Genomic DNA, 25,430 nt, shown 5'->3' on the forward strand with positions numbered 1-25,430 from the left:
GCTGTCATTGGAGGTGGTGGGTACAGAGCCACCACAGCCAAAGGTCTCCCCTTCACGGGGCACGTAGTCTTCAAGGTCAGCCAGGGTCAGCTGGTGGCCATGGTGTGTGAGAATCTTAGGGTCCCTTCCCCAAAGGCCCTCAGTGTCCTGGGGCTCCTCAATCACACAAGCGTCTCCTTCTTCTCCCCCCTCTACCACACTCTCAAAGGGCATCTCTGGTTTCTCTTCAGCAGCCCAGGGAGGGGGCACCTCACAGGGGGCCTCAGTCTCTGCCTCGGGGCTGCCTGTGCCAGGAGCCGTCCAGTCCACACTGCCCCCAGCATCCACACAGAAGACAAAGGGCTCGCCAATGCAGACCACTGGTGGGGACCCAGGCCTTGGCCACGGCCCCCCGGCTCTGCCCTGGGCCTCCGCCTCCTGGGCCAGCAGCTTGTTGTTGGAGTTGTTGGTGTTGGGGTCCTCTCCGTGTGCCAGGCCAGGCAGCGTGAAGGCCAGCCCTCCCGAGCTGCTGGCTGCCTCTCTGGCTGGAGACGCGCCCCGGGTGCCTGTCTTTTTCACACGAACCTCTATGGTCTCCTCGACCTCCACCCACTTGGGCTGAGGCTCAGGACTGCTGGGCGGGGCTGGAGAGGGGGCCTCAACTTCTGTCACATACAGTGTAGGGACAGTGTGCATTCGACCCAGCTCCACCTCAGGCCTGGGGGGCTGGCCAGCCCCTGATGAGTACCGCAGGTCAGGGGTCAACATGACCAGCCTTGGTGGGCTGGCAGAGCGGCGAGAAGGCGACCGGGAAGGAGACTTGCTGGGGGACCGTCGCCGGCCACGGGGGCTCTTCACCACGGTGGTGATGGTCTCCTCTCTGGGGGGAGAGGGCCCAAGCAGGGTCGGCACAGAGATATGGCAGCCTCGCCCCAGTCCCTGAGCCGTTAGCACATGCAGGCCAGCACGGAAGACCAAGTTAGTACCCGAGTGAGAAGTAAGACTACACAAAGAAACGCCTACACCGGCACTGGGGCCCAACCTGCAAAACTCCAGCCAGAGAGCTACAGCAGCAAAGCATAACGTCTCGGTGGGCCAACCTCAGCTCTGGTGTGCAAGTCTCATGGGGCCTGCTGCTCCCAGGAGGCTTATGCTGCATACACTGGTACCTCCGAAGCCCAGACTCAACCAGTTTCCCCCACCTGTTTTCAGCTGTCTGCTTTTGCAGAGCTAGTGGAGAGGGGTTGAGGCCAGGCTAGAGACTGAAGAGTGGAGAAGCTGAAGAGAGAGCCTGGGGGTGCAGGAACCCGGCCACAGAGCCCTCCTTGTCCTGTCCCACCCAGTGGGTTTTGCGTGCTTTTTGCTCTCAGAGGGCAGTGCCTGTGCACTCCAGCAATCCTAGATCAGGAACGGGGCTGGACAGCCGGTGCCCAGGGGGCATGCTGAGGACCCAGCTCAGGCCAGGAGGACCTGCGGCCTGTGCTCCACGTCTCTAGGTCTCAGGGTGTCAGGGATGGAGAGGTCCTGGGCAGCCTTAGGAAGGCCCCAAGCAATGGGATCCCTGAGCCGGACATCTGGCTCTGGGCATGGCTCAGCTGCCATGGGCTGTGTGACCTCAGACAAGCCCCCTCCCTTCCTGGGCCCTGTTCCCGTTTGCACAGTGGAAGGGGGAGGGGAAAAGGAGGCAGAACCCAGCGCTGGGTGCACGTCTGGTGCTTGCCAGGGGACTTATAAGCTCTCTTGTCTGACCTCACAGTGGCCATGGGAGGTGGGTTTGGCCCCCTTGTACCAATGTGGACAATGAAGCTAAAAGGTTTAGAAACTTGCCTGAGGCTGTGGAGTCGGACACCTGCCAGAGTTAACCCAGGTCTTGCCTCTGGCATTGACTCTGTCTTTCTTCCTCAGTTTTGCTTTTGTCTAACTCAGGGATATGGTCATGAGCAATTACTCCCAGGATCAGGCCCAGAGTCGCTGGCCACCCCTAGAGTGCACAACAATTACAGATCCTGCCTCCTCCAGCCCTTACCTGCAAGGAGAAATGTTATACCCACTTAACCAATGGGGAAGCTGAGGCTCAGAGACATGGACCACTCAGGGCCTTGGGCCACCACAGCTCAGGCACTAGTCTTGTCCCTGGTTCAGAGCCCATGTGAACATCAGGGAGACCTGGGCCGAGCCCTATCTACTGTGCAAGGCAGTAAGTGAGGGCAGAGGGCTGCTGGAACACATCCTGAATGACATTCCCTGTGACTCATCACTGCCCTCATGAGGGCACACAGGCATCCTACACCCAGTGCCCGGGCACAGCATGTGGGTGAGGGGTGGTCATGTGGCAGAGGTCTCTCTCTAAGCCCTGTTCCCTTCTAGTACCTACTGGCTCCCCAGCACCACTCCCTGTGTGGTCTGCCTTTGTGGGGATGCTATGCCCGGCTCATCACCCCTGATCCATTTTTCTTTGAAGGCAGAAGCTGTCCCCTCCCTAAGCCCAGAGAAGACTGAACTTCAGCATACTTCATGAGTCACCTGTCCAGCTGCCCATTAGGTACAAGTTTTCCCTGAAGCCTGCCCAATGGGACTACCTGGCCCCATGTCTGATCCTCCTCTCATCCATAAAATGTGGATAATAATGACTTTCTCATGGGTTAAATCTGGCACAGCTGCATACCTCCAGGTGCTCACCACTACCCCGTTTATTGTGAGGTGACACCATAGGATTAACCTACTTTGGGAGGAGGAGGCAGGAAGTCCAAGGAAGGTTTAACCCAGGATCTCCTCAATTTGTCTGAAGACAGGATTCTCCACTGGCGCGGCACTGGGGAAATGGGTTCTCCACTGACTTCCACTCCTGAACCACCCTGAGGAGTTTTCTCTTCTCTCTGAACCTCAGTTTCCCCATATTCCCAATGTGAGTGTTGGGCTTGGAGACTTCTAAGGGCCCTAGAGCTGCTCTATCCACTCCAGTTGCACTCCATCCTGGAATCTAAGTTAAATTCAAATGAGTTAAATTTAAATAAAATTTAAAATTCAGTTATTTGGTCACACCAAGCACATTTTAAATGCTCAATGTGCTAATGGCTGCTGTAGTGAACAGCATACATATGGAAAATTTCCATCATCACAGAAAGTTCTGTCGAAAAACACCTCCCTAGATCCTAGTGTACTGAAAAGTAGACTTTTGCTCTAGCCCACTGAGAAGCATCTCCCAGTCCCAGCTAACTGTGTGACTCTGGGTCCAAGCCATGGCTAAGCCACTGAGTTCCTGGAAGAGAAAGCTGTGAAGTGTGAAGGCAGCCAAGGTCCCAGAGGAAGGTAGATCCCCTGAGAGGATCTGTAAGATACTGGCAGTCTACATGGTGGGCAAAGGCCTTGTGGGCAGGCAGGCAGGCAAGCAGACAGCTGGGCCACACAGGCAAGGTCCAGGCAAGTTAGTGGGCATGCAAGGGCCACTGCAGTCAGAAGGAAGGTTAGGAACACGCCTGCACTTACATGATGACGGTTTTCTTGGGGACCTTAGTCTCCTGCTCAGTGACTACAAAGAAAACAGTTGGAACAGCGAGGGTTACAGATCAGCCAGCACTCGGGGTCTGAACTATCTGAGTGGCATGGCAGTGTCATAGTTGAGCAGTCTGCTAAACTTAGGAGCACTGGGTTCAGAGTCCAGCGCCCTGGGTTCAAGTCCTGCTTGCCCACATGCCCCTGGGAAGGCAGTCTCAGCGTGGAGCCCCAGTTCCCTCATCTTTGAGATGGGGTGATGATGCCCGCCCTGAGTGGCTGGGGAAGGAGGAGATATGACAAAACATGTCACATATGAGGACAGGACCCACTGTTCTTCTTGAAGGTCTTGCAGGGGCTGAGGTGAGAGTGAGGGCCCTGCCTAGGCTGCCACACAGGAATCCCAGCTCCTCCTTTGGCCTGTGTGCCCAGGGAGCCCTGTGAATTTGTCAGGCCCATGCCCCCACTTCTCAGACACAGGCACTGAGGCCCAGAGAGAGGGAAGAATAGCTATGCCCACACAGTGAGCCAGTGACCACATTGGGACTAGGAAGGTAGATACATGTTTCACAAAATATCCTGAAGACAAAAAGGTATCGCTCCAAGGGAGAGGGACTCTGGAGACCTGGAAGTGGCCCATCTGAACTATGTGGCATGAAGCCCCAGAAGTCCCGCTAGGAGCAGCTCTAGAGGATTCCTGGACAAGGTCCTGAGTTCTAAGCAAGCAGGGCAACCTAGGCCTTCCCATAGGAGCACTTCCACCCCCACAAACTTAATTGTCTCTTTTTATTTTCCTAGCTGTTCCCAGAGGCAGCAAGATAGGGACTGTCATTTCCATTTTGCAGATGGGGACCTGAGTCCCAGAGATGTGATGTGACTCATCTGAAACCCCCCAGTTTCTACTCCCCACCATCTCAAGGCCTCTCACCCTGTAGCTTTCCTGCAGAGTCAGGCTTGAGAACACAGCTACACAGCTGCCCCAACCCAGCCCTGGCCAACTGGACAGTGGGCAGTGCACAGATTACCAAGATTCACATCTCAGAGGCCCCCTCACTGCCCTGGGGGGAAGCTGAGAGGAAGACTCGGAAAAGTCAGGTGATATGGCCTCAGTCACACAGCTTCCTGGCTCTTGGCCTGGGGGATTTTCTGACTTGCTACACTGCCACATAGAGAAAGGCTTTCCCTTAGACAAGCAATTGTGTTTTAAACCTGTTTCCAATGAAGTTCACATAAATTAAATGTAGTAGCTGTATGTCTATGTGCACTTTGGGGCTACATTTACTGCGTGTGTGCATGCATGCATGTGTATGCATGTGCGTGCGCGAGCGGGGTGCACGGGTGTGTGGGTAGGTGGGTGTGTGTATGCAAGCATTTGTGTACGTGAGTGCAGGGGGTATGTGCATGTGCGTATGTGCATATGTGTGCATGCATGTAGGGGTGTGTGGGTGTGTATACATGTGTGCACATGTGCACATTATGTGTAGGAGTGTGTGGGTGTGTGTAGGCCACCTCCTGCAGGAGCGAGGTCAGCTCAAGGGAAGAGAGAATAGGACCCAGGAGAAGACAGAAGACGATCCTAAAGTGCTCTGTGTGTTTAGACTAGAGACAGCCAGCCTGTTCACTACTTGCAGACCCTCTGGTGCAGGCTCTTGGGAAAACCCAAGGCTCCCTCCCTGATCTTGGGAGTGGCGGCCAGGAAGCCTCAAGGGCTGCTCAGGAGGGCGTGGGCTGCTACACTCCTGGGCACTTTGTCCATGTACCTAAGCTGCCACCTGACCAGCTGTCAACCCCAAGTGAGTATTTACAACCACAGGCGGGGTGCAGCCGTGCAAAGCAGGGCTCCCACCAGTGCAGGTCACAAGCAAGGAGAGCCCCCCAAAGGGCCAGCCAGGGTCTGCTCTGGCTGAGCAACTGCCGGGTTACAGATTAAGCGGCAGCATAGGAGTTAGGAAGCAGGAGGTGACTCTGACTCCAGGGCCTTCTCGCCGCGCTGAGGCTCCAGCACCAGGTCCGGCCAGGTGGGCCCCAAGGCCTGCTCCTCGGTGGCCAGGCAGCCCAGTGCCACCACGCTGGCCAGCTCTTCAACTCTGAGGCCCCTCCCTGTCCCGCACCCATGGAACATTTACAGAAAAAAACCAATACAATAATGAGCACATGACTTTGTGATGGACGCGCTTGTGGTGGCCGGGTGAGAAGGGCTGCCGGCTGGTCCAGCTGAACACAGTCCCCGATGGTGAGACAGAGGAGAGCTGTGCTGGGGGAGAAGTGCCAGTGGCAGAAGCATGTCTGCACGGTGCTGGGTCATCAGGGCTGTGGGGCTGGTGGATGTCATCAGGGCCTGAGGGGCACAGCTCAGTCATGGGGGCGCTTGCAAATGGAAATGGGCTCACCAGTGCCTGCTGCTCCCAGTAGGGTGTGGAACAAGGGCCCCTGACCAGGGAGGGTGGGGTCTCTGTGAGGGACCTGGAGGGCATCAAAAGGCCCAAGGCCAAACCCACATAGGCAGTCCGGCCCCTGCATGCAGGGCCCTGGGAAGAACTGTATTCTAGGTGCCCCAAAGCACCAGCAGGATCAAAGACTCAGGATTTGGAAGACATGTATTCCAACCCACCCTACTTTAGGGGTTGCAGCTCCCTGGGTGTTGGTCCCACCTCTGCTTCCACACCCCCAGGGACGGGGAGCTCACCACCTGCCCAGGTGGCCCCTTATAGGCAAGGCTCCTCTACTAGGCTGAGCAAGCTCAGGACACATGCCTGTGGCCCTCTCCCCAGTCCTGGCTGCCAGCACCTGGCCCCTGCTCAGCCCAGCTGGGACCCTGGAGCCTGGTATGGGTGAAGGAGTGAGGCATCACACCCCCCTCACCTGCTGCCTAGGAGCAGACCTGTCCCTAGTGAGGTTCTTCTGCAGCTCGGTCTCCTCCCAGGACCCCGAGCGTGGCCCCACGTCAGGCCAGGGAGGCAGCGTTACAGCCAGCCCCACCCTTCATGGAGCAGACAGGTAAGGCTCCTGACACCCAGTGAGAAGCCCACACCAGGACCTAGTGGTCTCGCTTTCTGCACTTGGCAGGGGCTCCGCCTTGCCTTTGAGCCTCCGTTCAGATTGTTCTCACATCTCCAGCCATCACCCCCATGAGGCCCGGACCCTGCCCCACCCAGCGTCTTTATGCACACCTGTTATTTACTCAGCGGTGGTCAGCAGAGCTTAGAGACCCCAGGGCTGCCCTCCAGCCTCTGCCCAGTCTCCTGGGTTCTCAACCCAACCCCTGTTGGCTCACAGGTGCTACCTGCAGGGTAAGGGGCCTCTTCCGGGCCTTCCCATCCAGCCTCCTTGTCTCCCAACCCAGCCCCCAAGGCCCCTCCTCCAGGCCAGTGGTGTCAGTCCCAGCCTTGGTGCTGCCCATACCCCCAAGGATCCAGTCCTGGCCATCCCTCTCTGCACTTACCTTCCACTGCGACGAGCTGTTCCCTGCGCGGCTGCTCACGGGCCCTCAGTGCCGGGCTCTGCATGTACAGCTCTGCACCTCCGCGCGCTGAGCCCAGCCGGTTCACCAGCTGCAGGGGCAGAAAGGACTCAGAGGCAGGGCTCATGGGAGGTGGGGCAGACACAGCCCTCCAGTGAGTGTTCCGGAGCCCAGGAGTGGAGCATGGGGACATGGGCTGGCCTATGAGGGACAGGATCTGCCACTGCATCCCTACAGGGACCCAGCACTGTCTTCAATGGGGCTCCCGTGAGGCTGGGAGTCTCTTTATCTGCCTATCCAGTGCAGCAGCCTTTCCCACACGTAACTCTAAGCACACGAACTGTGCGGCTGGGAACTAAATGTTTGGTTTAGTTTAACTAATTTAAATTTACATTTGAATAGCCATTCTTGGGTTGTGGAGCCCTGGTGGCGTAGTGGTTAGGAACTTAGCTGCTAACCAAAAGGTTGGCAGTTCAAATCCACCAGCCATTCCTTGGAAACCCTATGAAGCAGCTCTACTCTGTCCTATAGGGTCGCTGTGAGTCAGAATCGATTTGATGGCAAAGGGTTTTTGGGTTTGGATGTGGGTAGTGGCTACCTTACTCCACTTGTCTCCCCTAGCGCCATGGGAGTGGCCCCCCGTCCACCCCCAAGGAGCCAAAGCAGCTCCATGGTGGGAGACGGCAACCAGGGGCAGCACAGGGAACAGCCGGACAGAGGGTCCCCTCACCACCCAGCCCACAGTCTAGACACACCAAGGCCAACTGTGGGCCAGGGGCCACTACAGACTGAGAGAGGCCTGGCCCCGGGCCCCGACCTGGAGCCCCTGGCCCAGGACTGGATGCATCTCCTGACACAGCCTACAAAGGCTGGAGTCCCACAGGAGATGCACAGCTGTGCTGTTCGGTAAATCTGGGTAACTAAAAATACATCTCTAAATCAATGAATCAATTATGCAACATGAGTCCCAGGTCCAAAATAACCAAAACCAAGTAATATCCTTGAAATCAAAGGACATCGTGGCAGGACAGCTGAGGGAACGGGGCGCCCAGCCTGACATGGGAGGAGCGGGGGTACCTGGCAAGAAGAGCAGAGGTGCAAAGGCTGGAGCAGAGAGAGTGCGTGGCCCAGGGAGGTCATGGGACCTGGTGTCCACCCGGACTCTTCATCAGAGCCCCAGTGCCTGAATGGCAGGGCTGGTGATGAAGCGCTGGGAGCCCCAGAGCCCCAGGAGGGGTTAAGGATATGCCTGGCCCCTGAGGCGAGTGGAGGGCCCAGGTGCACCCTCCAGCCTCTGCCCCCCAGCTTCCCACTGGCACCCTCACCTCACACTCATAGTAGCCTAGGTTGCCCTGGCTGGCGGCCCGGATCTCCAGCACCAGCATACCGCTGCGGGGCTCACTGAACATCTGGTACTTGCTGCCTGGGGTCAGCAGGGCCCCATCCTTGTACCACCTAGAACCCAAGCCAGGAGAGACCCAGTGAGGCCAGGCCAGCCCACCCTAGGCCTCTTTTCAGGCCTGCGCTGAACTGTGTCCTCGCCCGGAAACCCGTCCCCTACATCTAGGCAGGCCCTGGGTGTTCTAAGGAGCCCACTCCTCCCGGAAATCCCGACTCCTTGAGGTCCTCCTCATAGCAGGACAGGTCCCCGAGTGTGTGGAATGAGCCTGTGGTCTTGGATGCCCACATTTGGTGGAAAGACACTGATTCTGCCTCCAAGTGGCACCTCACTGGGGTAGCACCTCCCTTACTCTAGGCCTGCCCACTTCCCCTCCACTGCCCCCAGATGCTGCTCTGGGTCCCCTACCTGATCTGAGGATATGGGGCACCTTCGATGGTGCAGGTGAACTGGGCATCTTCTCCCTCCACAAAGGGGGCAGCACGGACTTTGTTCACAAACCGTGGGGGGACTGTAGGCCAAGAGAAAGGCATGGCGATGGGGTACAGGGCAAGGAGGCTAAGGGCAAGGTCCCTCCACTACAGCCCCTCCCAGACCTTCAGTGAGCTGTAGCAGAATTCCTCACCAGACCATGGTCAGATGTCCAGAGCCGCCGCCACCCCCACCTTGCCCTTCTGGACTATCACACCCACACCTGTTGGCTCCCTCTGTCAGCCTCATCTTTATGCTCCATTAATTGGAAGGGACCACCATGTTGTAGATGGAGTTGAGGTGGCCCCAGCCCAACCACAGACAAAGAGAGACCCCACCCGCCATGGTGGACCTCAAGTGGGCCTCCCTGGGCTCACCTTGCACCAGGATCTTCCCCAGGGTGCTGGCATTGCCGGCGGCACTTGCTGCAAAGCACATGTACTGGCCTGAGTCCATGCCAGTAAGGTTGTCCAAGATGAGGGAGCATGAGCCATCAGGGTCTTCAATTAAGATGTGGTGAGGGTCCACCTCCACTGTCTTCCCATCTGGATGGGAGGAATGTGGTCATCTCAGAGCGGGGTGGGATGGAAAAGGGCTTACCAGTGCACAGTACACCCGAGGAGGTTGCCACCAGCCTTAGATATGTCCAGAGATGACAGCAAAGGATCTCAGAGTGTTTTTCAGTGGCTCCTGGCTCAGAGACAGACAGAGCCCTGTGGGGCAACCACAGTGAGGCACCAACAAGGTTCTTACTACCTCAGGGTGAATCTATAACCCTGACACAGGAGACACACTGGAGGGTGTAAGTCACCCAAAGGAATCTAGGGATGTTCTTACAGTCTGTCCTGCCTGGTCCCTTCAGTTAAACCCTCTCATAACCTGGAGAGGTTACGAGATGTTATCATGATAATGAGCCAGCAGATGCCTCACCCTAAGGTGCACCCCAAAGAAAAAAGTCACTACTGAAAAAGGTAGTGCAGAACCTACCACTCCCCAGAAAACAAAGTGAGATGGTGGTTAAAACCAGGGATCCCCAAAGTTGAGCTAGGTGGCTTTGGTGATGGGGGCCTCAGTGCTTGGTTTAGCACTCTGGGTAGGCTACAACACCAAATGTTTGTTCAGTTGTACCACAAGCCGCTGCTGAGCAGGTGAACATGGAAGTGACTGTGCCTTGCTCCCTGGCATGGAGCCACTTGTTCCATCCATGTTTCCAACTTTCTGTCCTCTACTCTGACTTTAGGTGCTTCAAGGAGAAGAATAATTAGTGTGGGAGGGAGGTATCATGGATTGAATTGTGTCCCCCAAAAATGTGTGTCAACTTGCCTAGGCCATGAGTCCCAGTATTCTGTGGTCATCTGCCACTTTGAGATCTGATCTGATTATCTTACGTGTTGTAAATCCTAACCTCTATAACGTTAATTAGGCAGGTTAGAGGCACTTATGCTAATGAGGCAGGATGTAATCTATAGGATTAGGTTGTGTCTTGAGTCAATCTTTTTTGAGAGATAAAAGAGAAACTCCAGCAGAGAAATGGAGGACCTCATACCACCAGGAAATGAGAGCCAGGAGTGAGCACGTCCTTTAGACCCTGGGTCCCTGCACTGAGAAGCTCTTAGATCAGGGGAAGATTGATGACAAAGACTTTCCCCCAGAGCTGACAGAGAGAAAAAGCCTTCCCCTGGAGCTGGTGCCCTGAATTTGGAGTTCTAGCCTCCTAAACTATGAGAGAATAAATTTCTCTTTGTTAAAGCCATCCACTTGTGATATTTCTGTCACAGCAACACTAGATATCTAAGACAGGTGGCATGGTCTCCCTGAACCCAAGAACAACTGAAGGCCCTCGGCACCTGTCTGAGTGTGCTGGACCACCTTGGGGTGGGGCGATCTCAAACTTTTATGGTTCTCCTCGTGTAGCTTTCCTGAGCTGCTGCAAGTGCCTTTGATGTAGTCAACTGCTGAGTCTGCCAACCCCCACAATAGCTGTGGTGAGAAGGTATAAGTGGCCCCATCCCTGCAGGTCCGAGGAAAGACACCCTGGGTGTCACCTCCAGCCCCCTGCTCAGTCACTACAGAGGTAGACAAATGCCACCAAGCAAGACAGAGTGAACCAACTATTCTCAGGCAGTTTCTCCAAAAACACAGACTAGACTCAATTATTCAGACTGAACCAGGAACTAGCAGGTTGACCAGCTAGCCTGAGGACACCATTGGTGCCCACACAGGTGGCACTGTTAATCTGTGCTATCTGATGTGTGTCCCATGAGGTGGGGAGGCAAATTTGTCAACAGCAATTGTCCCCAGTGAACCAGGTGTGCCCTCTCGGGATGGTGCTTCTTGGGTGGGTGGGAGGCAGGCACTATCCAGCCTCTCCCATGAGCATGCTGACTTGCACCTTAGGGAGGGTGGTAATAAGGGACCCTCAAGTGTTCAAGGAAACCCCACTGGTTTTCATTGGTTTATTTCTGAAAATAGATTGCCAGGCCTTTCTTCTTAGTCCATCTTAGTCCAGAAGCTCTGCTGAAACCTGTTCAGTATCACAGCAAAATGCAAGCCTCCACTGACAGACCGGTGGGGGCTGAGATGAAGTACACTGGCAGGAATCAAACCCAGGTCTCCCACATGAAAGGTGTGAATTCTACCACTGAACCACCGATGTCCCCTCCTGAGGGATAACACTGATTATTCATAAATATATTGTGGGTGGTTTTACTTAAAATGGGAGTCATTCAGCTAGAAAAAGTGGTACAAAATTTGTCTCTGACCTTAGCTCAAGTGATCAAGGATACCAACTAGGCCCTGGAAGACACTCGGGTCAGCCTCGACTCACTAACCAAGGTTGTATGGATGACAGAATTCCCCAGACTTCCTCCTCGTGGGCCAAGGCAATGTCTGTGCAGTTGCTGATACATCTTGCTGTACTTGGATTAATGCCTTGGGCCTGGTGGAGAAGTCAGTATAGAAGTTTAAGGAGAAAGCCACCTGGTTTTATGGGATTTATTCAGCCAGCTGGATCTGGGATCCTGGGGGCATGGCTGAGGTCAGTACTGCAGATATTGCTCGGAGTCCTGCTGACAATAAACAAACAAAAAAACAAGCCCGTTGCCGTTGAATCAATTCCGACTCACAGCTACCCTATAGGACAGAATAGAACTGCCCCAAATGCTTTGTGAGACAGATCAAACACCTGGTACCCACTCTCCACTGGTGCTCTTCCACCTGTCTGGCTGCTCCTTCACCTCCTTTGCTCACGTCTCCTTACCTCTCTAAACCCTCAAAGTTGGAGGATACCAAGCCTCCATCCTCAGACTTACCTCTCTCCACACTCATTACTTGTTGACACCAACCACATGTTTCAAAAACGATCTACGTGCAGATGACTCCCACATTTCCTTTCTCAGGTCAGACCCCTCCCCTGAACTTTCAATTAATTTTTCCTACCCGCCTCCTCAGATCTCCACCTGGATGCCTCATGCGCACCTGGATTCTTTACAGGTCCTCCCCCGACCAAACTCTTCACTCTTCCCTCACCTTCACTCTGTCCCCACGCCAACCTGCCTTTCCCACCATCTTTGGAAATGGAACCACCACTCACCTGGATATTCAGAATGAAAACTGTGCAGTCATCCTGGACACCCATTTCTTTCTCACACAGCCCCATCCCATCCACCTGCAAATTCAGTCAGCTCTACCTTCAAAGCACTCAGAATCCAACCACTGACCACCACCTCCATTGCCACAACCCAGGCCTGCGCCTCCACCACTCCTGCCAGGGTTTCCAGGTTGGCTTCTCTGCTTTCCCTCTTGGCCTTTTACTGAAGATCCCTAACATTATAGTCAAAGTGATAACTAACAGAAACCAGGCTGTGTTCCTCTCCTGCTCCAAACCCTCATGTGGGTCCCATCACTTGCAGAGTAAAAACCGAGAGCCCTGCCATGGCCCCTGTTATAGTAAGGGAAACTGAGGCTCCAAATTGATAGGTTCCTCTCAGTACATAGGAAATTCACAGAGGTCACTGAAGAATGTGGAATGCACCAGACTGCTAACAAGGAGACAGGGTGGAGACATGGTGATCATAAAATCTCATTTTTATTCCAAGAGCTTGGCTTTGGTCCAGGAAGAGCATTCTCTCTAGTGTTTCCCCGGCCATTAGGTTGGGAGTCTGAGACCAACTGCTGCCAGCTCTCATGGGTTCATTTAAGTCTCAGTCCTCAGCTCTTCTAGGAAAAACTGCTTCCTGTGTGTTCTCTCACTGCTAATTCTGTGCCTAACTTTCTAAATGGCATAATTTCACTAAAGATGACTTGGGCCTTCAGTGATCACTTTGGAAAATCTTTTTTCAAGTAAATTAGTTTATTTTAAAAGTGCACTGAAAAAGGATGGAGTGCTTATTTTGATTGGTATAATAAGGCCCCAGAAAGACAAAATTCTTAAAAGATTCTTTAAAGTATGCAGAGATAGGGTTATGTATGTGCAATATTTTCATCCTTCCAGGTGTTATTATCAAATAAGATTATAATATTCCTACAAGGAGCTTTTATTCTGATTGGTTTAGAGATAAATAAGTGCTTATATAAACTGACTATTCCTAAAAGTCCCAGAAATTAAGAAAATTAAACCTCAAATGTTTCCAATGTTAAAAAAAAAAAAGTATCATAGAAACTAGCCCAGAAACGTCTTAAAACTTGAAGTTCACATAACTTAGATAAACCTTTGGCAAACTAGACAAATTTAATAATTTCAGTTTAATAAAAACAGCTTTGTTTTCTGAGTTACCACTGTTAAGTATATGCGTACATTTTTATTCTACTTGGGTATACTTTTCCTAACTCATACAAGTTTATTGATAGAACAAGCTAACATTACTTCTACTCAATATTTAAGATTCTGAAAAATATAAATCTGTGTTTAAACAAGTAGTATGGTAATTATGGCAAAATTTATTTCAACAGTAATTATGTTTACGCCTTAAAAAAAAATTGCAAGATCTTTCGGTAACGTAAAGCCTTGGACTGATACTAAATTGAGTTAATTTACGGATATTCATTATTATTTAAGTTTATGTATTTTTGCTTTTTATTTTTATATTTGGGTCTGCTAATGAATGTGCTCGTGCATTTTTTTTTTTGGGTTTTTTTTGACACTTTGAGAAGTAGTGTTATAAGAAACATTACTTTTTACAGTCAAAACTAAGATTTGATAAGTTTAGTTATGAGATTTTTAAAGAACTTTAGTATCAAATAGTATGTAAAGCTAAATTTTAGTTTTCCCTCTGTTAAAATGAAAAAATTTCCTTTAATTACTGGGTTGCTCTTGCTACTGCTAGTACAGCGGTTAAGTGCTTGGCTGCTAACCGAAATGTCAGCAGGTTGAACTCATCAGCCACTGGGCTGGAGAAAGATGTGGCAGTCTGCTTCCATAAAGATTTACAGCCAAGGAAACCCTATGGGGCAGCTCTACTCTGACCTATGGGGTCACTATGAGTCAGAATTGACTCGGTGGTAACTGGTTTGATTTTGTTTTTTTGTTTTCCCTTAGTAAGAATTAATACGTGAATTTTATTTTCTATGTAATCTGCCTAAAAGGCAAAGATTCTGTGCTGCATCAGAATAAGTTCCTGAGTTTATGCTGACCTTATCATTGGCATCATTTAGGCCAAGGGCTTTCAACTAGGGATTCACTTAGCCTACCCGTGGAGTTTATTAACATTCAGACGTTTAGAACGTACTCCAGGTTACCAAATCTCTTTACTTGATAATCCTCTTGTATTCTTTGTATGGCCTAATCATACATTCGGTACCATTTATGTTATGTTTCAGGATCATTACGTTACTTCTGTTGCTCTTTACTCTCTGAAGATTGTTTACTCATTTTCATAAATCAGATGCAATATCCCCTCTTCTTCAAAAATAGTGGTAATCATTATGCTCGGAGATATTTTGTCTAAACTTCTTTGAATTGGCTTTAGTTGGCTTTGCGTACCACAGAAACAACCAAATTTCCTCATCGGTTGCATTGTTTTTGTAATGAATTCTCATCAGTTCTTTCACTTTTTAATAATAAGTTACCCATGGCAATTTTAAGTCTTATCATCTACAGTTTTTTTTTTTTTTTTAACTTTGATGATGCCCTGAAAGTGCCAGAGTATTTCTACAAAGAAACTGTCTCAGAGACCCATGAAGAAGACCATACCAAGTATTTTGCTCATAGACTTCTAACGCCACTGCTTCAATAACTGGACTGAGTCAAGATTTCCAGATCTCTGGTGAAGAAACTCCTGGGCTCGTGAGACAGCAAACCAAAGACTGGGTGGGACAGAAATTAATTACACACAACAGAACGGACTGAAAGACTACCATGGGCTTTGTTGAGAGTACTGCTGATGTTTAATGTTCTCTTTTCCGGATATAAAGAATATCTTTTTTTTTTTTTCTTAAACTATATATAACTCATGATAATTTAGTACACTATGCTGTTGTAGGAGCCCTGGTGGCACAGTGGTTAAGAGCTCAGGCTGCTAACAAAAGGTTGGCTGTTCAAATCCACCAGCCACTCTTTGGAAACCCTATGAGGGCGGTTCTACTTTGTCCTATGTACAGGGTCACTATGAGTCAGAATCAACTGGATGGCAGCGGGGTTTTTTCTTTAATACTGTTGCGAACAAACACCAAACATTTATCTTTTTTTCCCTGCCTGATCCCTGTGGAATTGGAAAACCCTTAATGAGTGTTCTTATTTTTATGGCAATGGAATTATTTATATACGTATGTTCAATAGGAACTTAATTGGGCATAACTTGAAATCTCGGTTATATAACCAAGTTTTGATTGGAACATCATACTTAAAAATGATGCTCATAAAATCAGATAGAACAAGACACTTTTAAGGAACTAAGGTTGACTTTACTAAGCCAGTGCTTACAAAGCCCTCCCAGGGAAACTGGCCTGTTACCTGACTTACAGGGTTCCCAGCCTTACAGGCGAGTAAGGAAGGTTAGTTCCTGGCACACCCAGGAACCTTTTGATATTTTGGGACCTCGAAAAGAGAGGAACTCACCCGAATCTGTGAGTACTGATTTAGGAAATAATATTGGAGCCATTATTCCCTGTGCTTGAGCATAGAGAATGTGACCCAGCTGGAACTGGGCTCACAAGGGCTCACAAGGACTCCCAAGGACACATTAACTGGGCTCAGATATAAAGACAATAGCTAAGATAATCTTGGAAATATCTTTTAGGGGACCTTTCACATCAGCTGGAACACAGAAGACTTCCCACTCTTTTCCTGTGAGCATTTAGTGAATAGAAATTTGTTGGGCTAATGAGACCCTCCTGACCATCGTCAGGGAAACCTGTACCAGTGATTGTTGAGAGGGACAACTCAAAATGCAGGATCAGTTTCTTGCCAATCGGTAAAAAGGTGAAGCTTCCAGTGGTTTTAACCATGTTGTAGTGTTAATGTACACCAATGACTCTGTGACGTTCTTGGGACTCAGGCAGACACGGCTGTGGCAGCGTGCTTGTCCGTCTTCCATTCTTGGCCTATTCTGTAATGTTCTTTGAACTTGGACAGACACGGCTGTGGCAGCGTGCTTGTCCGTTTCCCACCCTTATCTGTTCTGTAATATATTTCCTTGGATTCGGGCAAACACGGCTGTGGCAGCGTGCTTGTCCGTTTCCCACCCTTATCTGTTCTGTAATATATTTCCTTGGATTCGGGCAGACATGGCTCTGGCAGCATACTTGTCCAGTTCTCAACTTTTGCCCTTTTAAATGTATGCTGAATAAAACTTTCTTTTTGCTTTGCTAAACTTTGCGCTGTTTTTTACCCTACAATAGTACTAGAGGTGAAATCTGGTGGCAAGTTCTTGGCTTAGCTTCCTAGTCAGGCTTTTACAGATTCAATCTGAGATTCCTTATGAAAACTTCCAGCAAAGCAGACTTAAAAGGCTATGTGACAAATTACCATTCTTGCTGCACCTATGTAAATAATGATGAACAGCCTGCTTTTTAGATCAAGGATAACTTTGCTTTGAGATTGTCTTTTGGTCAAGAGGAGAGTGACTGTAGAGAGAAAGTTTAGTTTCAACAGAAAATGATAGCAAGCCCTTGTGGGCTGTCAGAGTCTGGTCTTACTCATTGTCTTTGAGCTATTTTATATCTCTTTAGGAACCAGAGACAACAACTGGCTTTGTTTTCTACCTGCCGACTGAACCCTGAACCGTTCTTGTTACACAGCTTATGCTATTCTCTGTGTGTCCATACATAATCAGTTACCCAAAAGGAAAAAATAGACCAACAAGGTAGAAATAAGAGAAGAAACTATTGCCCTTTTAGATGCAGCACCCAGTTGAACTTTGAAAGAATCTCTAACTGAAAAGTAAACTCATAGGCTGTTCAACTACGGGAATAGTTCCTTTAGTCACACAAGCTGCACTTTCTTGTGTTGGGAGACACACTTTAATATTAAAAACGGTATTAGACAAAGTAGCATTAGAATTAGAAAATTCAGCGTCACAACTTAGCTGCCGAATTGGCCAAAGTAAAACCTGAAACACCATGGGATTTATTCCCCTAGCTAAATCTCAGTTCTGGGAGTCTTGGGCTCAGAGGAATTTTTCAAACCTTGCGTAGTGTCCCCTTAGTTATTTGATATAATCGCCTTCCTAAAATGTACAATCTCAACGATCTTAAATGCATGTGACAGCCGCTGAAACAGCAAATGATATCCACCATCATCAGCCAACAGGAGCACGCAGGACAGCAGGCTCAAACATCAGGCTACTTCCAAGTAGATCTCCACTAGCCACCATTGAGGTATTTCATCAAGCTCACGGTATCTTGAGAGTATGGACAGAGGTGGGACTGTTAATAATAAGGGAAACTGAGGCCTCAAATTGATAAGTTCCTCTGAGTACACAGGAAATACACAAAGGCCAATGTGGAATGCACCTGGACTGCTAACAAGGAAACAGGGTGGAGATGTGATGATCATATAAAATCTCGAACCCCCTCTGGGATAAGACAACCATGAATCTTTTTAGAGTTCACCTTGTCCAAAGAATTTCACTTCACCAAAGAGTAAACTACTAGTCTTTGCCTTTGTTTCCTGAAAAAATGATTCTAATCCTTTGGTGTTTCCTGAATAATCGAGGTATTTCGGCCAGGTCACAAAGCCCACCTGGCAATCTCAGGAAAGAAAGAAACCATGACTTAATTGTGTTAAGATCAGACAACAGTTAATATTCCCATGGTAACCGACCTAAGATGGAACCCTCCATTTCTCTGAAAGGAGGTCTTCCCTATATGTGTACAAATTAACTGCTTGAATAAACCCTATGCGATTTGATTTATTTGTGCTGTGATTGTTTTTTAACACCCCCAAGGCCAGCATCCTCACCACCCTCGTTCCCCATTGTTCATCCCATTCATCTGGCCACAAATGCTGCCCCAGCGCCTCCACCTGTGCCCCCCACTCCCACCGGCCTCTTGTGGCTGACTCGCTGTCCATCAGAGCTCGTCTAACAAGGCTGCCTCAGAGAGTCCTGTCCTTGTCACTCTGCCCTTGGCCTGGTTTGATGACTTTTTTTTTAGTAAAGCAAAAAGAAAGTTTTATTCGGCATATTGTCAAAGAAGGCAAAAGTGGGAAGCGGATGAGCATGCTGCTATAGCCATGTCTGCTTGAGTCCAAGAAAACTACAGAATGAGCAAGAATGGGAAACCGGACAAGCAGACTGCCATAGCCACGTCCGCCCGAGTCCAAGGAACGTTACAGAATCATCGATACATATTAATATCACAAATGGGCGAAAGCATTAAAAGCTTCACCTTTCCGTTTGATGTCTCTTGATGGCCACATCAGTAGCTGACTGTTACATGCTCACTTCTCTGTTTAATGTCTCCCCCATGAGGTCTGTCTTGTTGGCTGCTGTTTCCCAGCAGCTAGCACAGTGCCTGAGCACTCAACAAGCATTAGTTAAATGAGTGAACTAATGAACAAGACTCATGCGGGCAGGGTCACTCCATTAATACATCCATGTATGCCTGGGTACTTGCTCTCCTCTGTGCTGCCATATCCATCTCTGCTCCATTCCCCAGATTGTCTTCAATTCAGGGGTGGGCGAGTGAACAGGTAGCCTGCCTTCACGCTCCTGGCACAGGCGGACCCCTCCAGGCCCACACTGGCCAGACCTCCACCTGGTGCCAGCCCTGTCTTAGCCTGTCTCCTGTGCAGGCAGCAGCCTTGGTTGGGAACCCCCAACATGAGGGTGGGAATCCCCCAGTCCGGGGCCTACCTTTGTACCAGCTGACGATGGGCTTGGGTGTGCCTGTCACACGGCAGGCCAGCTTGACCGTCTCCCCCAGCTCAGCCGTGCAGTCTGCCAGCTCCTCTTCAAAATCTGGGGGACCTGAGGATACACATGGGACTCTAGGCCTTTGTGGGGATGTCTGGGATCATCAGTGCCGCTGAGTGGAGCCTAGGAAGGCCTGGGGGCAGGGCTGACCACCAGTCCCTGTGTCAGGTTTCAGGGCCCATTTTCTTGCTTTTCAGAAGCCCAGGTCAAAGGACAGAGCTGCTAGAGGGACCCACCTTGGTTTCTTCATCCAGGGCCCCACACTCGGGCCAATAGGAGCCGAGGTAGAGTGAGATAGGCTGGGCGTTAGTTGGGAGTGGCAGGGACTGTGAAACGGAGCATGTTCACCCACCGGGTTGGAGGTGAGCCGCTCTCAGTCCTGGACCACTGATGGGAGCATGAGGCCCAGGGCTGCCACAGCGCCTCCGCTCCCTGAACTCCGCACGAGGGTCCTGTGTGCAGGGCCCAGGAAGCTGCCTGTCTCTTGGCCCTACTGTGTGTGACCCAAGGCCTCCAGGGGGGCTCCTGTCCTCCTCCCCCTATTCAGGTCACAGTCAGCTAACACCCAGCTTGGGGGATCCCACGCTCCTGAGGGAATATGACATCAAATTGGCTGAAATGTTCCAGCAAAGCAAGTCAGAAGGCTGCAGGGAGGGGCACAATGAAGGGCAGTCTGGCTTCAGGGGCTGGGAGCTGGAGCTGGAGCTGGAGCTGGAGCAGCCCCGAGGTTGCCACCATTGTACCCACCCTGAGCTGACCCAGGGTGAGAACCAAGCTCTCTCTCCCCAATCATACTGTGCCTACCCAGGTAGTGGGGCAAGGGCTGAGCATTCAGGCTCCCCAAGGCCTCAGGGATGTGCCGGCCTGGGTGGCACCCATGTCACCCCCACCCGGGAGGCACTCACGCCAGATGGGCAGGGCAAGGCGCTGCTGGATGCCACAGATCTCCTTCACCCAGGAGTTCTTGATGATGACCGTCCGCGCCTGCAGGAGATACTTGCGCACCGAGTCCTCTCGCTCATGCCATACCTCGAAGGCACGATCGTCACCCTCCACCTGGTCATTCAGGTCGATGCTGCTCAGCTGCGGGGGGACATGAGCGGGAAGGCAGTCAGTGCGCAGCAGGTAGCCATGTTCCTGAGGGTGCATGTCCACGTAGAGGTGTGCACCAACAGGGACCACGTCAGCACAGTGGCTCTCACCTCCTCACTCCCGCCCACTCTAGCTGCCGCTGACCCCTCCTGGACATGGGATCTGGTGGGCTGCTGCCAGACCTGGGGCTCTGCCCATGGAGAAGAGCAGGGACAGGCCCTGAGCCCCATGGGGCCATCCTAAGGGGCCCTTCAGGACAGCAGCCACAGGTCTGGCCTCTGGCGTCAGCCTCCATCCTTGCCTGGGCACCTACATTCTGCGTGGATGGGACACAGCCCTTCCTCCCCGCAGGGCCCCACTTTCTAGAGAGCTGCCCAGCGGCCGCCCAGCAGCCCCCCAAACCTTCATCATGTTCCTGAAGACATAGCTGAAGGTGTCAGTCCTCGAGTCCCGCTTGGGCTTACAGATCACCAGGTGGTTGCGGAAGAGGAAGACATGGCGGTTGTGGCCTTTCCAGGGCATTCTGGCACCTGGCGCCCCTTCCCACACAATGAAGTGGCCCTAGGGAGGTGTTCAGGTGTGGTCAGCAGAGTCCCGTTCCCCAGGGTACAGACCTTCCTGCACCGCACACGCACACCCCACCCTCTGTCACCCAGAGCCCCGCACTGGCGCCCCAAGGAAACATGGCGTGAAGGTCGTGGTCAGACCTGCCGGATGGGCTCGCCCAGGGCCTCCAGGGTGCCAGGGTAGTTCTCCATGAGTGACACGTGCAGCTTGTTCTCGGCGCGTTGAGGCAGGGCCGACACCACGGCGTAGGCCTGTTCCAGCAGGGCGCAGTTCTGCCTATTCCGTGCCTTGTTGCGGATCAGGTCCTGCCACAGGGCAAGGAGGTGGGTCAGAGGCTAAGGCCCCCCGAGCCCAGGGGCAGGGAAGGAGGCTGGCGGGAGGAGCAGTGGTGGGGCCTCGCGCACCTTGAGGAGGGTCTGGTACTGCTGGATCCGCTCGATAGGTTGCTCCAGGTAATGCTGCAGCGGCGGAGGCGGGGGCTGCGAGGGGTCTGCCGCCGACAGCACCTCCTCGGTGTATTTCTGTCAGAACCATAGGGCAGGTCTCAGGGCAGGAACACGCAGTCCCGGAAGGACCCCACCGCACCCACCCAGCCTGAAGCCACACAGGCTCTGAGGACAGAAGGAGTCCTGGCCTTGTGTGGGGCCCCAGGGGGCAGGGATGAGGACAGGAAGCAGGGGATGCTCTACCCCTACCAGCCTGGAGCGGCTGGCAGTGCAGGGAAGGGCCCTGGAGAGCTGATGGATCAGTGCCCTAGGAGTCACCCACCCACAGGACTGGCAACCCATGGGACTCGTCAGCCTTCACCCACATGGGGCAATGGTCAGTGTCACCCTCAGATGGGTGGGCGCATGAGGCTCAGGCAGGTGAATCGACCAGCCCGGGGAATGGAGATTTGGTGGGTGGGTGGGCTCTGCCTGTTTTCCTGATGAAAGCCAGGGCCCAAGGAGGGGCCCGGGCAGGGCTGTGGTGGGGGCTGAGGTCAGAGAAGATGAACACGAGCTTGGCAGATGACGGGGTCCAGCCTGGGCCTCACGGGATGGCTGGGGTCAGGTGAACACTGGAGGCCTAGGAGGAGGGTGGGGTGGACAGGGCTGGGACTCCACCAGGCTCAGGGCAGGCGGCACCTTGTAGAACTCCTGGACAGCTGTGCTGACAACCACCGACTCGGCCTGTACACGGCCCACCAGGAACTCCAGGTATTTCTCAAAGGCCGCCTCATTCTTGATGAAGCACATGGCCACGTCGTCGTCAGTGTCGCACTTCTGCAGCTCCTTCAGGAAGCTGAATGGTGGGAGTGGCAGTCAGGGGTGAGGCCCAGGCCCAGCAAAGCTAGAGGGGCCTTGAGTGACATCAGGGTCCACCACCTCCCCTACCCCACCCAGCCCTGAACCTCCAGCTTTGGGAGGAAACAGGCAGAGCCCTGGCCAAGGGAGGGTTTCCTCTCAGTCCTGGGGAGCTGCGACAGTGTGTCAGCCTTGGGGCGCGTGTGCGTATGCGCAAGCGTGTGTATGCAGGTGTGCATATGGGTACAAGTGGGAACATGTATGTATGTACGCACAGGTTTAAGCAGGCACGTGTGTGCACGTGTATGTAGGTATACATGTGGCTGTGGGTGTGCATGTCTGTGTGGGCGAACACAGGTATGCGGCATGCAAGCGTCTGTAGGTGTAGGTGGGTATGCACGTATATGCAGGCGTGCATGTGTGTGAGGTGTGTAGGTATGTGTCTGTGTTCACATACATTTCAGGTGTACGTGTGTGCAGACATGTGTATATGGGTGCACACGTTTATGGAGAAGTAAACATGTATGCGTGTGTGCATGTGAGTATGGGCGTATGTCTACGCACAGATGGTGTGCACTTGTATGCTGGCATGTATGTGTATCTGCAGGTATGCACAGGTGTGCATATGTATGCAGATGTGTACATGTATTTGCAGGTGTGAAGGTATATGTGGCACGCATGTTTACGTGACTGCATACACCTGTATGCACATGTGTACAGGTATGAGGACATGCATGTGTACGCATATGTATTGTGCACGTACATGTGTACACAGGCATGCATGTGTATGCAGATGTGCGTGTGCACGTGCCTGGACCTGAAGCACGCCCGCCAGCAGGCAGGTGTCCTCGTGTGGAAGCTAGCTGCACATGTCTGTGCTCCTGAAGTAGAGAGGTGTGCACTGCCAGGCGGGGCACATCGGGGCAGTGGTTCTCGCCTCCTCGCGCCTGCTCTAGATCCCCGACCCCTTGCCCACCCACCACCAGGGCCGTACACGGGTCCACCTGTGTGTGCGGAGCACCCAGCCCACCTGCTGTGGAAGTGGCTGATGTCCCGCAGGTTGCGGAAGATGACCGCCCTCTGGCTGGCCACCATGGCGGGCACGTGGGGACAGCGGTCCAGGTGCTGCATGTGGTGGCTCTGCACAAACTGCAGCGTGCCAGCAAAGGCCTGCTCCGAGCCCAGGAGGTCCTGGATGACAGAGCTGGGGGAGCGAGAGGGAGGCCATGGGGCGGGGGGCCCAGGAGGTCCTGGATGACAGAGCTGGGGGAGCGAGAGAGGGGCCGTGGGGCGGGGGGCCCAGGAGGTCCTGGAGGACAGAGCTGGGGGAGCGAGAGGGGGGCCGTGGGGCGGGGGGCCCAGGAGGTCCTGGAGGACAGAGCTGGGGGAGCGAGAGGGGGGCCGTGGGGCGGGGGGCCCAGGAGGTCCTGGATGACAGAGCTGGGGGAGCGAGAGGGGGGCCGTGGGGCGGGGGACCAGGAGGTCCTGGAGGACAGAGCTGGGGGAGCGAGAGAGGGGCCGTGGGGCGGGGGGCCCAGGAGGTCCTGGAGGACAGAGCTGGGGGAGCGAGGGGGGCCGTGGGGCGGGGGGCCCAGGAGGTCCTGGATGACAGAGCTGGGGGAGCGAGAGGGGGGCCGTGGGGCGGGGGACCAGGAGGTCCTGGAGGACAGAGCTGGGGGAGCGAGAGAGGGGCCGTGGGGCGGGGGGCCCAGGAGGTCCTGGAGGACAGAGCTGGGGGAGCGAGAGGGGGGCCGTGGGGCGGGGGGCCCAGGAGGTCCTGGAGGACAGAGCTGGGGGAGCGAGAGGGGGGCCGTGGGCCGGGGGGCCCAGGAGGTCCTGGAGGACAGAGCTGGGGGAGCGAGAGGGGGGCCGTGGGGCGGGGGGCCCAGGAGGTCCTGGAGGACAGAGCTGGGGGAGCGAGAGGGGGGCCGTGGGGCGGGGGGCCCAGGAGGTCCTGGAGGACAGAGCTGGGGGAGCGAGAGGGGGGCCGTGGGGCGGGGGGCCCAGGAGGTCCTGGAGGACAGAGCTGGGGGAGCGAGAGGGGGGCCGTGGGGCGGGGGGCCCAGGAGGTCCTGGATGACAGAGCTGGGGGAGCGAGAGGGGGGCCGTGGGGCGGGGAGCCCAGGAGGTCCTGGAGGACAGAGCTGGGGGAGCGAGAGGGGGGCCGTGGGGCGGGGGGCCCAGGAGGTCCTGGAGGACAGAGCTGGGGGAGCGAGAGGGGGGCCGTGGGGCGGGGGGCCCAGGAGGTCCTGGAGGACAGAGCTGGGGGAGCGAGAGGGGGGCCGTGGGGCGGGGGGCCCAGGAGGTCCTGGAGGACAGAGCTGGGGGAGCGAGAGGGGGGCCGTGGGGCGGGGGGCCCAGGAGGTCCTGGAGGACAGAGCTGGGGGAGCGAGAGGGGGGCCGTGGGGCGGGGGGCCCAGGAGGTCCTGGATGACAGAGCTGGGGGAGCGAGAGGGGGGCCGTGGGGCGGGGAGCCCAGGAGGTCCTGGAGGACAGAGCTGGGGGAGCGAGAGGGGGGCCGTGGGGCGGGGGGCCCAGGAGGTCCTGGATGGCAGAGCTGGGGGAGCGAGAGGGGGGCCGTGGGGCGGGGGGCCCAGGAGGTCCTGGATGGCAGAGCTGGGGGAGCGAGAGGGGGGCCGTGGGCCGGGGGGCCCAGGAGGTCCTGGAGGACAGAGCTGGGGGAGCGAGAGGGGGGCCGTGGGGCGGGGGGCCCAGGAGGTCCTGGATGGCAGAGCTGGGGGAGCGAGAGGGGGGCCGTGGGGCGGGGGGCCCAGGAGGTCCTGGATGGCAGAGCTGGGGGAGCGAGAGGGGGGCCGTGGGGCGGGGGGCCCAGGAGGTCCTGGAGGACAGAGCTGGGGGAGCGAGAGGGGGGCCGTGGGGCGGGGGGCCCAGGAGGTCCTGGATGACAGAGCTGGGGGAGCGAGAGGGGGGCCGTGGGGCGGGGGGCCCAGGAGGTCCTGGATGACAGAGCTGGGGGAGCGAGAGGGGGGCCGTGGGGCGGGGGGCCCGGAGGCTCGGGCTGCCTGCCCTGGGGAGCCCAGAGGCTCGGGCTGCCTGCCCTGGGGAGCCCAGAGGCTCGGGCTGCCTGCCCTGGGGGGCCCGGAGGCTCGGGCTGCCTGCCCTCAGCCCGCCTCCTGCGCCGGGCCGGGCACTGTGTGGTGGTAGGCAAAGTCTGTGCCCTCTCTGGGCCTCTGTTTCTTCAGCTGCTAGATGGGGGCCTGGACTCGGCAACTCCTTGTTTTTACCTCCGTGTTGTTTACAGCCCACCACCTACTTTTAGAAAGGGGTAAGACGGTGGAGAAAGAGAGCACGTGGCCTCACATGCCTCCTCC

General features: G+C 54.1%; 1 protein-coding gene across 1 annotated transcript in view; it reads right to left on the reverse strand.

Moving 5' to 3' along the window:
* The window catches only part of OBSCN (obscurin, cytoskeletal calmodulin and titin-interacting RhoGEF), a 224,764-nt gene that overhangs the window by 22,155 nt on the left and 177,179 nt on the right, over positions 1-25,430 (reverse strand). The window contains exons 81-91 of the mRNA XM_064279626.1: positions 23,129-23,302; positions 21,940-22,096; positions 21,217-21,333; positions 20,953-21,117; positions 20,648-20,806; positions 20,059-20,236; positions 19,094-19,207; positions 9,179-9,346; positions 8,739-8,841; positions 8,257-8,386; positions 6,914-7,022 (exon numbers count right to left, since the gene is read on the reverse strand). Coding sequence (XP_064135696.1) covers positions 6,914-7,022; positions 8,257-8,386; positions 8,739-8,841; positions 9,179-9,346; positions 19,094-19,207; positions 20,059-20,236; positions 20,648-20,806; positions 20,953-21,117; positions 21,217-21,333; positions 21,940-22,096; positions 23,129-23,302 — 1,574 coding nt within the window. The remainder of the gene's footprint in view (positions 1-6,913; positions 7,023-8,256; positions 8,387-8,738; positions 8,842-9,178; positions 9,347-19,093; positions 19,208-20,058; positions 20,237-20,647; positions 20,807-20,952; positions 21,118-21,216; positions 21,334-21,939; positions 22,097-23,128; positions 23,303-25,430) is intronic.

The sequence above is a fragment of the Loxodonta africana genome, chromosome 2, assembly GCF_030014295.1.
Source record: "Loxodonta africana isolate mLoxAfr1 chromosome 2, mLoxAfr1.hap2, whole genome shotgun sequence".
In the NCBI taxonomy this organism is placed as follows: domain Eukaryota; kingdom Metazoa; phylum Chordata; class Mammalia; order Proboscidea; family Elephantidae; genus Loxodonta; species Loxodonta africana.